The 14,364-nt window shown below is 36.5% G+C and overlaps 1 protein-coding gene across 1 annotated transcript in view; it reads right to left on the bottom strand.

Annotated features, from left to right (window-relative positions):
* The window catches only part of Prp8 (pre-mRNA processing factor 8), a 22,903-nt gene extending 8,539 nt beyond the window's left edge, over positions 1 to 14,364 (bottom strand). Inside the window, exons 1-17 of the mRNA XM_077436957.1 lie at positions 14,172 to 14,364; positions 13,019 to 13,241; positions 9,856 to 10,744; positions 6,799 to 7,052; positions 6,554 to 6,716; positions 5,324 to 5,541; positions 5,013 to 5,239; positions 4,784 to 4,928; positions 3,971 to 4,152; positions 3,690 to 3,896; positions 3,323 to 3,613; positions 2,102 to 2,294; positions 1,714 to 1,901; positions 1,384 to 1,622; positions 1,147 to 1,293; positions 754 to 904; positions 461 to 668 (exon numbers count right to left, since the gene is read on the bottom strand). Of these exons, the coding sequence (XP_077293083.1) occupies positions 461 to 668; positions 754 to 904; positions 1,147 to 1,293; positions 1,384 to 1,622; positions 1,714 to 1,901; positions 2,102 to 2,294; positions 3,323 to 3,613; positions 3,690 to 3,896; positions 3,971 to 4,152; positions 4,784 to 4,928; positions 5,013 to 5,239; positions 5,324 to 5,541; positions 6,554 to 6,716; positions 6,799 to 7,052; positions 9,856 to 10,744; positions 13,019 to 13,235 (3,919 nt within the window). The 5' untranslated portion in view covers positions 13,236 to 13,241; positions 14,172 to 14,364. The remainder of the gene's footprint in view (positions 1 to 460; positions 669 to 753; positions 905 to 1,146; positions 1,294 to 1,383; positions 1,623 to 1,713; positions 1,902 to 2,101; positions 2,295 to 3,322; positions 3,614 to 3,689; positions 3,897 to 3,970; positions 4,153 to 4,783; positions 4,929 to 5,012; positions 5,240 to 5,323; positions 5,542 to 6,553; positions 6,717 to 6,798; positions 7,053 to 9,855; positions 10,745 to 13,018; positions 13,242 to 14,171) is intronic.

The following is a 14,364-nucleotide window of genomic DNA, read 5'->3' as shown; positions in this document are numbered from 1 at the left end:
AATAAAATATTTTGGCATTATAAAGTGACCATTAAAAAATATGAAACCATCATTCGAAAAAATGGATACAAAAAGTGGCAACGTTGTAGTCTTCCGCTATTGACAACTGTGATTTACTTTTGTTTCTCACTATTGAAATGTAATCTTAAATAAATAAAACAAACCCTAATTTAACCTAACCTAACCTAACTAAACCATAAAAAAATAATACCTAACCAAACGTTGGTTCGTATTTTGGTATTCGAGACGTTGACGATCCAGTTAATCTGTCATTTTAATGCACATTTCATCCATTTTCTAAGTAGCAAATATTTTTTTCAATGATCAAAGCAAATTCTCTAATGCAAACTATCCATGTATATTCATAAATATACAGAAACATTTTTTTAAATGCACATAAATTTTATAAAATGGACGTTTAAATTGTTCCCTTAAGAAAATAACGTTTTTTAATATTAACCGATTAAAGCCGTATTCCACTTGTTCACGATTTTTGTGAACGTCGTGGAGCCGGAAGCCATCAAAATTTGACGGACCCGATTGTGGAATCTGTTCAAACTTTCGTCATCGACACGTAAGAAACATTGAGCCGTACGTTCTTTTGTGACTTCGTTTTGTAAATTCCACACACCATCTCTATGTGTGAACTCCTCGTGCGTAGTTCGGCACTAAAACCAATCAAACGATTTTAAGTTTTCACATATACATATAAACACACAACTTCATTAAACATGTGATGAGGAAATCATTTACCTTGGGAAGAATTCTGCATTCAAATCCTCCCATGTTAAACAACAAGTTAGGATTGTCTTTGGAATACACGGAGACGAAACTTCCTTCCCATTGGACGGTGGTGGTAGATCTGGGCAGTCTGTTCTTAATATCCCAAAAAACAGCACGTCCCCTGAAACGACACAATATCTCTATACACAAAAAGTAGTAAAACAGCTGAAAGATAATTTACTTGTGACATGATCAGAATGTGGTATACTCTGGAAGCAAGAGCTCGTAGAATTGTTCCATGAACTAAAACTACAAGTCTCAGGCCTCCACTAGCACACATAAATTGCTAGTTTCAGGACCCCTACGCGATTCATCATAAAAATAATCTCAAATAAATCAAATCCGATTAAAAATCGTACTAACAGATTGACATCGTGCTTCATGAGCCTCATGCGAGCGTCGCGCGGCCAGCATTTTTTATTGTTATATCCGACAATATTTTCATTGTTTGGATCCGGATGTTCGGTGAGATAGCGTTGGATCAAATCCCTAGCTTCTTCGGCAGTGAACCTGAAACAAAATCCAACGTATAACAGTTTATACGAGAGAGAGAGATACTTCAAACCGTCACAAAAAATAAAAGCTCCGAATCGAACGAACCTGAAGAAGATGTGAATCTTATCAACATATCGGCAGAACAATCTGATCGGATGAACGATCTCAGTCGGAGCATCTTGGAATGTCAAAAAGTCGTTCGGTAGTTGAGGCGGTCCAGCCATTTCACTTGCTCTTTGCAGACCCAGAACCAACAGATCCAAAACCAAACCGTAATATTGCACGATGAACGAGGCAAATTGTAAACCGCGTATAATACCGTAACTGTTAGTGTGATTCATGTCCTAAAAACGAAAAAAAAAAAAACAAAGTATTAATACAAACAATGATTCCGTTAAACTACCACCATATAAAAAAAACAAACAGTAAACCTACTTTATAATTAATTACTACGTTGTTTTTAGCCGTCATATAATCGGCAATATTGTGATCGACGATCAATCTAAGCAACCTATTCAACAGAGTCAAATCAATCTTTTCGTACAACTTCTCGAACCGAGATTCGAGCAACACGTTGCATTCACCATCGCCGACTTCCCACACATCTTGCAAATTATTTATACCTGAAATAAAAATATAAACATTGATATAAAAAATATAACCAAATACAATAGACAATTGATTCATCGAGGTACAATATGAGCCGCTCGCGTGAGGTTTGTAACAAGGGGATAGTTTTAGACACATCTCCTTTGCCACAACGCACACACGAGAAGCTCACCCATCATGTCTTATATTAATAGATTCAAGACATGGTACAAACCTTGGCACCATTTATAAACGAGTAATGGCGGAGGTTCGGTATCGGCAGGCTTGACCCACGGCGGGAAGAGCCGTCTCTTGTCAGCTTCGTACCAAAGATACTGATCCAGATACGCGTCGGTTATTTTTTCCAATGGCTCGACATCGTACACCGGCACCAAGTGCGAATACAAATCCATAAATTCAATTCCAGTCTAAAAAAAACAAACAATTATCGATTATTTTTTTTATTTATTTTAATAGTTTTGGACCATTGTAGCATTACAGGAAGAAAACAAGAGGGGAAAAAATAAGATAAAAAATTACAAAAAAATATATATTAAAATAGTAGGGAATAAATGAAAATTTCAAGTAATAAAATACAAAGAAAGGAATGTCTTTGCACCTACAGCCTGTTCCAATTAATAATAACCAGCTAAAAATACAAAACATCCCTGCGAGGCCCAAATGGAAGAGAGTCGATGAAAATTCCACTCATATATCACATTCAATTATGAAAATAATGATGAGCGCAGACTACCAGACAAATAGGTTAAAATAACATCCGTAATCTATATAATTTTGAAAGAGACTTTGTATGTAAGTATCTTCGGTTAGGAACTTCGTAAACAAATCGAAGTTTATATGACGACAATTCAATTGCTTGAATATTTTACTTTTTTCGATTCAAATAAATTGAATAAATAAAAAAAACAGATTATTTACTATTAGATTCGCTATGTTTAAGCTGTTTATATTACAAATACTGAGCGAAGCCGGGTGAAACAACTAGTATCCGATAATCTACGCTCACCAAGGTGGAAAATATCACATTCAGGCTCAGCAGCAACGATTTCATTACTTGGCAGCAACGAATAGCTCTTGGAATAGGAGCCATTCGATAAAGAACTGTGCGAGCATTAGGTACAACCATGAAATGATGATGTGTACCACGCACATAAAAAGTCCCAATTATTCCAGCAACGACGAGCATGATGTATTACCACGTAGAAGCTGGAGAATAAAACCAATTACTGCGAAGTTTCTCCAAAGTTCAAGGGAATTATACTCAAGCACGCCCAAAAGTAAAGGATTAGAGTAGATATATGGGTATTATTCATACTCTTTCCTATATAGGAAACGAAGAAATGCTTTTTGCACTTTCTCAATCATCAGATTCCACACAATCGCATTATATAAAATCGATACTAAAAGTATTACGGAATAAAAACAAAAAAAGCACCTCTTTGAAAGCCCTCTGTGTCAGCAAGTGTCTTTTGATTCTGGAGAGCGCTTCGTGAGGATTGTCGTACGCCTGCTCGATGAGACCGAGCTCTTCTCTTTGACTTTGATTCAGTCGGGACTTGACGCTGTACGCTTCTTTGAGCCTCTCCAAAGCGAGGATCAGCAGTTTGGTGTCGTGCTTGTACGAGAGGGGCGGGAAAGGTATCGGAGCGAATCTACGCGACTCCAACCAATGCACCGTCGTGGTGTAAATTGCGACGGCTTCTTCGGGAGATATATAAGGACCGTCCTGAAATCAATAACGTCACATTTGAGAATACAACCACTATAAACAACGACAAATAAATGAACAACAAAAAAAATACTTTTAGATAATTGTGCTGTCGTTCTTGTTCAGCCTTCAAATACAAACGAGTGAGTCTTCCGAGATTCTTCTTGCACACGGTTTTATCTACAGTGGCGCCTCTCCTGATCCTCTCCCTGTTATAATGCGCAGTGTTGGTCCACCAATCGGCTTTCATTTTGACGTATCTTAGAATCATGTTTTCAATGGGTGTCGGCAATCCCGGTACCTGTCCATACAGCATTCAGATTAGTACTTTTAAATTTAAATTGAACTTTCAGACAAAGTCGAACAATTAATTACCTTCCAAGGGATGTTAGCCTTCCAGCATCGCCAAGCTTCGGAGAGATGTTGCAGTATTGTACGAGCTTTGTTTTGTTTGATACCTTCCGGCATCATATCAACGATATCGTGCATAACAGACGCCCTAAGCTCAAGATCGAAATGTGACTCGACACGCTGCTTCGTAACAGTTTTAGCGACACCTGCACAAGTAACATAATAATTTATTTTTTATTTCTAGATACATATATACAATGTACCAAGAAGGCCTAACAGGTAACCCCAATACGCCTTCCTAGCCAGAAACATTGTACATTTGATACAAATAATATCAGTATTATGCAGTAAGTACATAAATACATATCAATTAATATCCACAGAGACAGCTATGGTCAAATTTGTAAATTTGCAGCATTTTATACAATTGAGCGAAATTCAAGATTGCTGAAAACTCGAGATTTTACAAGAAAATGAGGTTGCCAATTCGTTGGAACCGTTTCAATGAAAATCATATAAATTGGCAAACTCTGATAGGAAACGAGCGACCTGGAGTCAAATCCAAGCTCTGGCCAGCAGAAACCAATGGGATTTGAACCCATGATCACTCTGGTCAATGCATTACATATATGTTAACCACTTGTCTATTCTGCTGGGTATGTACTTTGCAATGTTTAACCATATATGTCGTCTATAATGTAACAGTATATAATTAATTATATATGTAATTTGGTGTGTTTCTTGATTTGTATAGTATTTGTAACGTCGCTTTGTAGCAATCTGTTAAGACGAGTGTACATAATTAATTGAATAACTAAAATATATACTTTGAATTACCTTTGGAATGTCTTCCCTCGAACTGCCTGGAAAGCAAATTTCCGAGCCAACGTTCGAGCAGCGGCGTGATGCCTCTCATGAAAAACAGCCACACTCGCCATCCCGGTGCCCAGATTCCACACCCGGGGCCTTTAGAAACAGGACCCTAAATACAAAAACAAATCTATTGAATAGAATAACAGAGACATAGTATTATCAATGTTCGAATGTGAAATACCAGACGACTTACAGTATTGAACCTGTAGTATATGAGATGCTTCAAATCTTTGCACATTCGGATCTGTCTCATCAGTTTGTACTTGTAGCGGTACATTCCGGTGAGTTGACCGACGTGGGCGAATATGTACTGTAATCCGTCGGACAGTTGGAACGAGTCGACATTGTTCAGACGATATTGAACGTGCGAGTCGATGATCAGCTTGGTCAATCTCAATATCTCGCGACACAGATGGAAAGCTGCAATAATTAATCCACACCACATAAATATACATGCTTACATACATACATACATATGGATCGGTCAAGATTGAAAATATTTACCGTTTCCGAATCGAGACTTCTTTCTCTCCTTTGTTGTGAGAGTCTTGACAGGCTTCAAATTGAAGTTATAATCTAAATGCAAATAGTTCAAATTTTTACGGTGAATCAACAGATTGAGCATGTTGTAACCCTGTCGGCAAACTTGCAGACCAGCCTCGACCCAATCGAGCGTCGTCGTTTGGAAGAATTTGGTAGATTTGAACGAACGGAATAAATACCTATAGTAAAAAGAAGAAAATAAATTGAAAATATCATACATAAGAAATATAATTTTTTACTTTATCTATGTACGTAGTAATAATAAGATGAAGTTTTGTAATCATGCGAAAATTCGAACTCGAGATTTTGACTGTTTCAAACTCAAAATCAATCATTGGTCACCTTTTCATGATCTAAAAATCGTGTGTCTGTGTGTCAGTGTATTTTTCGTCCTATCGAACTGAAACTTAGAATCGGGTAATGAAATTCCTATCAATACAACGTAAATTTTTAAGTTGACCGGAAATAGTACCTCTCCTTATAGGTATCCTCTATTTGTTTTAAGTTTTTGAACAGCTAATAGAATCAGACGGAAATTTTTAACATGTAATAGAAATTATAAATTTTATACCCGAATATTTTTTCCTAAGCCGGAAGTAGTACGTTTACTCTAAAGAATCAAGGTTTTTTATGTTCTCAGAAACCTTTTGGTTTATTGAACTGAAATTGCATATCTAGAAGTTTAAGCTTAATAACAAAAAAAATTTGGTAAGCATTCGTCAACCGGAAGTAGCAGTTTACACTTGTTCGATTTTTCTTCCATTTTTTTCGACCCTTTAAACATGTGTGCTCTTCACGAAAAAATTCAAGTATAATTATTGTATCAATGTGATGAAAATAAAAAACTAACCACTAAATTTAATAAACCGAAGTAGGATTTTTTCCCTTTAGAAGTCAAAAATATCGTGACCACGATTTTTTCCACATCCTTGAACATATCAAGCTGAAAATTTATATTTGTATGCTTTATGTACTAACTTAGAGCTGAAAAAGTTTTGGTCAGAATCCGACAACCGGAAGTAGAACTTCTGTCTTGTGTAAGTTTCTCTACATTTACGCTGAATTTGTATCGTGTATATGTGTTTAATTATCGAATTTCATCTTGTGACCTTCTTATATTCCTCAAATACATAGATAAAGTCGTGGGTTGGTCACACCCGAATTTTTTTCCATAATACAATCGTTTCATACCTCTTTTTCTGCGGCTTGGGTGCTCGATGTTTCAATGCATTCAATACAAAATACTTGAGTAGCTTTTGGTATGACACTCTGACTTTCACAGGTTGACCCGGAGGGCAATGTTCTTTATACCATGTTTTAACTAGCGGAATGTCGATAGCTCTACGACACCGTCCTACAGAGCGAAATTAAAAAACACAACACTCATTTCATTGCTTTTCAAGAAAAACAACTTGATATTTATATACAAAACATACCAGATCTCATATTAAACGGTCTCGGCGCCCACAATAACGAAATTCCATTAGCAGTATTGTCAGTATACAGAGCTGTCTCTTGCAAGAAAGGAACGACATGCTCGGGCAGTACAAAATCAGCGTCTTCTTCGAGAGTCGGCTCCAAAGACTTGACGGCGTGTCGATGCGAGATCGGATTGATGAGAGGATCAAAATAGAAAGCGGGCAAATCAGGATCTTCAGTTTTGATGAAGACAACATTCGGCGTGTGATACCTACAAACAGATCATTCTATATATTATAAATACGAGAAAACTTCAAAAGCTTTAAATCTAAATTGGTATACATATATTTATTTATAGTAGTTTTGGACCATTGTGGCTTTACAGGAAGAACCTAATGCGCCAAAATGGCCTACATATATATTTTTATAAATATATATATATATATATATATATATATATATATATATATATATATATATATATATATATATATACATATATATACATATATATACATACAGTCCCTGACCAGAATATTACGCCACCCCTCTCGAGATGCGTTTGGGTAAATTTGTCACGGTCGTAAATAACTCATTATGGGAACTTTTGGCCTCATTTTTTTTGTGATCTTATCCTTAAATGCAACTCTATTCACTAGCAAAAAATATCGGTGGATTATCCCTCAAAAGGTCTTCAAAAACAAAAGAAAGATGTTTGAAATCGGTTTGCGTCTGAATTTTGTTCAATATTGACGTGCGTTTCCGTTAAAATCATTCATTATTTTGTGAAAAGCACTGTGTTTTTTTCTCTTTTACTGCAACTTTATCATATTTCTAAGGTAAGTTGGTATATAATATCTCGAAATTTTACTTTGTTTTATGATTTAAATTGCGTGTAAAACTTTTATTGGATTTTTTTAGATGGGTAGAAAATCAATTTTTTGCAATTTTAGATGGGTAGAATGCAATTTTTTCTTTAGAAAGATCTGATTTTCTACCCATCTAAAAAAATCCAATAAAAGTTTTACACGCAATTTAAATCATAAAACAAAGTAAAATTTCGAGATATTATATACCAACTTACCTTAGAAATATGATAAAGTTGCAGTAAAAGAGAAAAAAACACAGTGCTTTTCACAAAATAATGAATGATTTTAACGGAAACGCACGTCAATATTGAACAAAATTCAGACGCAAACCGATTTCAAACATCTTTCTTTTGTTTTTGAAGACCTTTTGAGGGATAATCCACCGATATTTTTTGCTAGTGAATAGAGTTGCATTTAAGGATAAGATCACAAAAAAAATGAGGCCAAAAGTTCCCATAATGAGTTATTTACGACCGTGACAAATTTACCCAAACGCATCTCGAGAGGGGTGGCGTAATATTCTGGTCAGGGACTGTATATATACATATATATATATATATATATATATATATATATATATATATATATATATATATATATATATATATACATATATATATATATATATATATATATATATATATATATATATATATATATATATATATATATATATATACATATATATATATACATATATATATATACATATATATATATACATATATATATATACATATATATATATACATATATATATATATATATACATATATATACATATATATACATATATATACATATATATATATACATATATGTACATATATATACATATATGTACATATATATACATATATGTACATATATATACATATATGTACATATATATACATATATATACATATATGTACATATATGTACATATATATACATATATATACATATATATACATATAATTTATATGCATTATAAGCGTCCACCGTTAACACTCAAATAAGGCGGATAATATAAATGCACCGTATAAAGGATGTACTGTCCTGAACCTGAATAGTATCCCACATGTGTGTACACATCCGTATTAAATTAATTTACAGGACGTGTTGTGTTCTGTGGTAGGGGATAAAATAATGACAATTGGGTGCCACTTTAGTATGCGATCTACCTCCACGTTTTTACTTTAATATGCGGTCTCAATTCTCGCGTGTGACAGTGAGACTGAATAAGGCCGACCCTAAAAAATTAATCTTACATGAATAGAGCCAACCCTAACTTAACCTGACCCTTAAATAAATAGGTATTGGCTGCTAAGATATGTTTTTCTTGTGAAAATATAGATGAAATAAAACTGAAAAATAAAAAAACATATCTAGACAACCAACACCTATTTATTTAAGGGTCAGGTTAGGTTAGGTTAGGTTAGGTTAAGTTAGGGTTGGCCCCATTCATTTAACCCTTTGCTTGCGGCAATAAATATAGCGAACAAGCCCTGTACCTTTTTCGCGAATTTGGCAATCGAGTTTTCGACCTTAAATACAGATTTTAATATTTACTCAAGTAACCAAATATGTTAATTAACACAAAGTATTATTTATAATAATAAAATACATAATATATCTCGTACTTTTGGCGTAATTGTCAAATAATCATTCTTCATACAATTAAGACGTATGGTCGCCATTGTTCAACAGACGTGAAGTCACATAAACGAGGTTTCAGTATGGTTCCACAAAAAACTAATTTTGACTGGTATACATTCATTTTAAGCAAATTGAATAGATGGCATTCAACTCTCAGTAATATATTCAACCAATTTTGAACCTTAAAACAGTTGAAATAGGCGCATATAAGGCTCAAAATCCCGTACAAAGTTCAGAAATTCTATGGAAGACAGCCACGCTACAGACTTGTCGCGCAAAGCTTCCATAGAAGACGGCTGTGGGCAAACGGTTAAGATAAGGTTGTTAGGGTCGGTATTTTCTTCGCTGCGGACGATATTTTGATAGAAATGCTTTGACAACATTATGGGGCGGCAGGAAAAAACAATAATTATAATTAAACAGGTCGTTGTAAAATAGTCGACTGCGATTCAAAGGTAGATCGCATGCTAAGGTAGACCGCATACTAAAGTAGCACCCACAATTATATTTATTTATTCAACGTTTTTTTTTCACCATTATGGCATTATACGTATATATACTAACCATGAAAGCTGCACGTAATGCGGCAGATTATTGTATAAATACGGAAAGGCGATCCTATATTCAGTTCTGATCGGTTGCCTTATGATGATTTTGTTGATATCGTTGAACTCGTTCCAATCTTCGTCACCGGCACTGTTATCCTTGACTAGAGGTTCAAATTTAGGTCCGCCCGGTATGGCCATGTTGAGAGCTTTGGCAGTGAAGAAACTCTTCGAGTCGAACAGATAGAAGTAATTATCGTCGACGAGATCGGTCAACAGTTGATTGGCGAGACGGTACAGTGTGGCCATCTGCGGCAGAGACAGATACCACCGTCTGTAGGTGGATCCGTTGACGAATTTGGTGCCGATCAAGGGTTTGTGGTCGTAAAACCAAGAAGCCACGCTGATGTCCTCGTCCGAATCGAGCTCAATCTGGATCGCTTCCAAAGGCTCGACGTCCAGCACGTTGTCGGCGTAGTCGAGCGGAGGTTCTTCGTCGTCGAACGGCGGGAATCGCATCCGTTTGAAGTGACGACGATCGCGCTTTTCGCGCCTCATCATAATCCACATGGTGCCCCATTGAGCGATGTAAACGGGTTCGATGACCCAGGGGATTTCGTTCACGAACGTGATGGCGCCCGTAATGTGGTACAAGACTTTTACGTCTCGGATCTGTTCCCAAGGCATGGGCATGTTCTCTAAGAGTTTCAATACAGCGTGCGGCATATATTTGAGAGCTCCGAGATAGACTCGCTTGTCGTGTCTGTATTTACGACTGGTCATGTCTCCGTGATCGCGGATGATTTTTCTTATATGTTCCGGCGGCATGTCTTCTTTTTGAGCGTCGACAAATCCGAATTTTCGCTTTTCTGCGAACCTCTTCGTTTGCAGTTGTTGCCATTTTTGAGCTGAAATTGAAATGTTTACATAAATTTTTTTTTTATTAAAAATGAGATAAAATATATGATACAGTTTAAATGTATCTTCCAGTTGTTATATATTCCATCTAACCTGGTACCAACTACCGTCACAGTTGGAGAGTGTTTTTAGTTGTAATATATTTTGACTAATTGGAATATATTCTTTGCTGAACCCCAATCCTAAACAACGCCAATCAGCGTTATGCCGACAAGTCCATACGCCTGAAGAACGCCGATGTGCGTTGTGCATACATCGTGCATGTATAAAATAAACAAGAGTACTACCAGCTAAGCCTTTCCAGGTGAAAAAAATGCATTGAACATGAGTCGTGTAATCAGTGGAATTGCTTTGTCTACGTTTATAAAGACTCGTTCACACCGGAATTTCTGAATTTACAACAATAGCAGAATTACCCGATGAAAATTCCTAACTGCTGAGTATTTTTTTAGATTGTAGCTTGGACACTCGTTTGCACATGGGAACGATAAGATTGAACCGAATAGGTTATTATTGGAAAAAGCATCACTTATTTATTAATATACATATATTATCCCAATACATGTCACGGGATCAATTTTTTTATTAATTTTAAGAGAATTATATTTTAACAATGAAGATGGAACCAGCTTTGAATGCTGACCAACGCCAATCAATTGTTTTTTGAGTATGTAAAAAATAAACAAGAACACTACCCACAATATCTTCCCGGGAACCATTGAAAAACAAACTGCATTGAACATGGGTCGTGTAATCCGTGTCAATGTTTATAAAGACTGGTTTACACCGGAATTTCTGAATTTATAACCATAGCAGAATTTTTCGTTGGAAATCCCTAACTGCCGTGTATTTTAGATTGTGGCTTGGCATTCAGATTGTGAGCATTACATTTTAACAACAATGAAGAAGATGGAAATAATTTTGGAAAAATACATTCATTAATAGACTTCTTTTGTTTATTTTCTATAGTTGCAAGATATATTAGAGTAACACACCTTTAAAAAAAATCGAAATCCTAGGGTAGTAATCTAGGATTTGTTTGGATTCGCTACAATTTTTTTATACCCGTTTTCTATTGGATTTATAAATAATTCTAATTGGAAGTGTGAGCTAAATTTTCAGCGTGGCAGACTTTTAACATAAATGACTTCAGCACTCAAAGGGCCGGGCCGCACCGTGCAACTTTGTCGGCCGACTAGTTGCGCGACACGAAAAAATGTATGGAAATGTGTGCGACAAATAAGTTGACGGGTGTAGCATGTCCCATCTACCTGCATGCATTGGTTTGGTCGCTCTCAACCAAGTCGCAAGTCGCACGGTGCGGCCCGGCCAAAAGGGATAAGCCATATAGGTTGATTCATATGGCGGAATATATTCCACCTTGGGGAGCGTAGATTATCGGATATTATTTTAACATATTTATCTGGTAACCTGCGCTCATCATTACTTTCTTAATTTGAATGTGATGAATGAGTGGAATCTTAATCTACTCTCTTCCATTTGGGCTTCGCTGTGATTTTATTTTATTTATATTTTGTTTTATTTTATTTTACTTTTTCTTTCTCCTTTGTATATTTTTATATACTATTTTAATTTTGTTCAGTGTAAACAAAGAATGGGATTTATGGATTTTATTTTTGATTTTTACACTTTTGTTATTTTTTTTCTCTCTGAATGATGTATTATTTTCCTTTTGTTACTTTTTTTTATTATTATTTTGTTTTACCATGTTTTCTGCTTTTGCTTTTTTCCTTTATTTACAGTTTACTTGTTTTTATATATTTTTCAAATGTAGGCCATTGTGGCGCATTAGGTTCTTCCTGTAATGCCACAATGGTCCAAAACTATTAAATAAAGTAAAATAAATGGTCCAAACTTTAAATAAATATGATTGGTCAAATAAAAATATTAAAATTGAAAATACAATTCAACTATAAGTTGGTAAGATAGAGTTTAGGTTTTCGTGAAAGCGTCACTCGACTAGTGCATTGAGTTTGGAAAGTCACATTTTTGTTTTGAATACATTCTTAGACTTATCGTAATACAGTACTCATTGCCTTTATTCGTAATATCTAGCAAATATTAACGCATTATTTAATTCTAAAGACTGTTATACGACAACTGGCGCACATTGTTGAAAGTGTATATGTGCACTTGTAGAGATATAACTTACCAGTTGAATTTTATTCGAATATGAATGACCTAAAACGCCAGTTGGAATATATTACAACTGAAAATACATATATGAATTGGCATTTTGATACCTTTCTCTTGCAATTTCTCTTCTGTGATAATGTCAGGTTTAGGCAGTGGTGGAGGAATGTGCAAAGCTTGTTGGTGTGCGGCATGAGCTGCCGCAGCCTGCTGTTGAGCAGCACGTTGTTGCTGCTGCTGCTGCTGAGCGGCCACCACCAGCTGCTGTTGGGTAATCATCGCCGCCCAGGCAGCGTTGCCACCCAAAATATAGGGCGGCAACGACATTTTTATCTAATTGAAGAAAAATAAAAAAAATTAAATCAGCGAGAATGTACCATACATAGTTTTGCATACAGAAATGACCCCCAAGAGAAATATTTTAATATTTTCATATTATGACGTGGAAATTGGATAACCATTGTTTGACCAGTACCGACCGTCCGATAAGCGATCGGAACTCAACAGCCAAGATGTGAACTAATTTATCTTTGATCTGGAAACCCACGCATAGTTATATAGGAATCGAAGCATTCCTCGTACGAGACTATCGCATTAGCTACAACTCGTATTCAATTACAGATCAGATCTTATATGAAAACATATTTTGTTGGCAAGTCACAATTCTCGACAGGGCAGACCCTCTAGGCTCGGAAGCGAGGCTCAGTCGACCAGCTCCTTCCTGTGATTGATATCTCTTTACGATGCCAATAGTATTGTCGTGCCCTGGATTAACTCGACTTTTACCTGATGAAATACTCCCGACATATACTGCCTGGTTCGCATATAATTTCGGACGGTTGGGCAGCGTACATTGTAAAAGTGCAGTGGGAAATAAATGTTAAATTGGCTCCACATGCAATGATGCGTCCTGGTTTGGCGCATCATTAATATGGATCAAGTTGAAATATGAACAATTGTCGATTTATTGAAATGGCGGGAAAAAGGGGGTGTGCCCACAACATATTGCTATGTTGACAACAAATGCGAAGCGGGTAGCTAGACATAACCTCAAAGCGTGCCGGCCGCGCATCGAACACGAAATGATCGTTTTGATGGCGACTCTCGAACTGTCGCGATGGGATATGAAGTCGGGGGTGCTCCGCCCTTAGTTTGGTTTAAGATCGGATAGACGGGGGCGCGGCGGAGCCGGGGGAGGCCGCGGCCGGTCGAACGTTTATGTACGTCGCGATATACGGTTAGTAAAATGGGGCAAACACCGACCTGGTGTGGCTCTGCCAGACGAATGAAGAGTCGAAGAGCAGACGCGTCAGCAGATGAGGGTCGCCTGGTCACCAGGAGTGGCCCCTGAGAGCGGGGGCGTCGAGCGTCAGTCGCGGCAAACGGGGCTCCGGCGGGCGCGCACGCCACCACCGGCCATTTTGCACTCTCGATGTCGCCATGCTTGACGTTTGGC

Source organism: Arctopsyche grandis, chromosome 8, assembly GCF_051622035.1.
Source record: "Arctopsyche grandis isolate Sample6627 chromosome 8, ASM5162203v2, whole genome shotgun sequence".
In the NCBI taxonomy this organism is placed as follows: Eukaryota; Metazoa; Arthropoda; class Insecta; order Trichoptera; family Hydropsychidae; genus Arctopsyche; species Arctopsyche grandis.
This window is presented reverse-complemented; position numbering and strand designations above follow the sequence as displayed.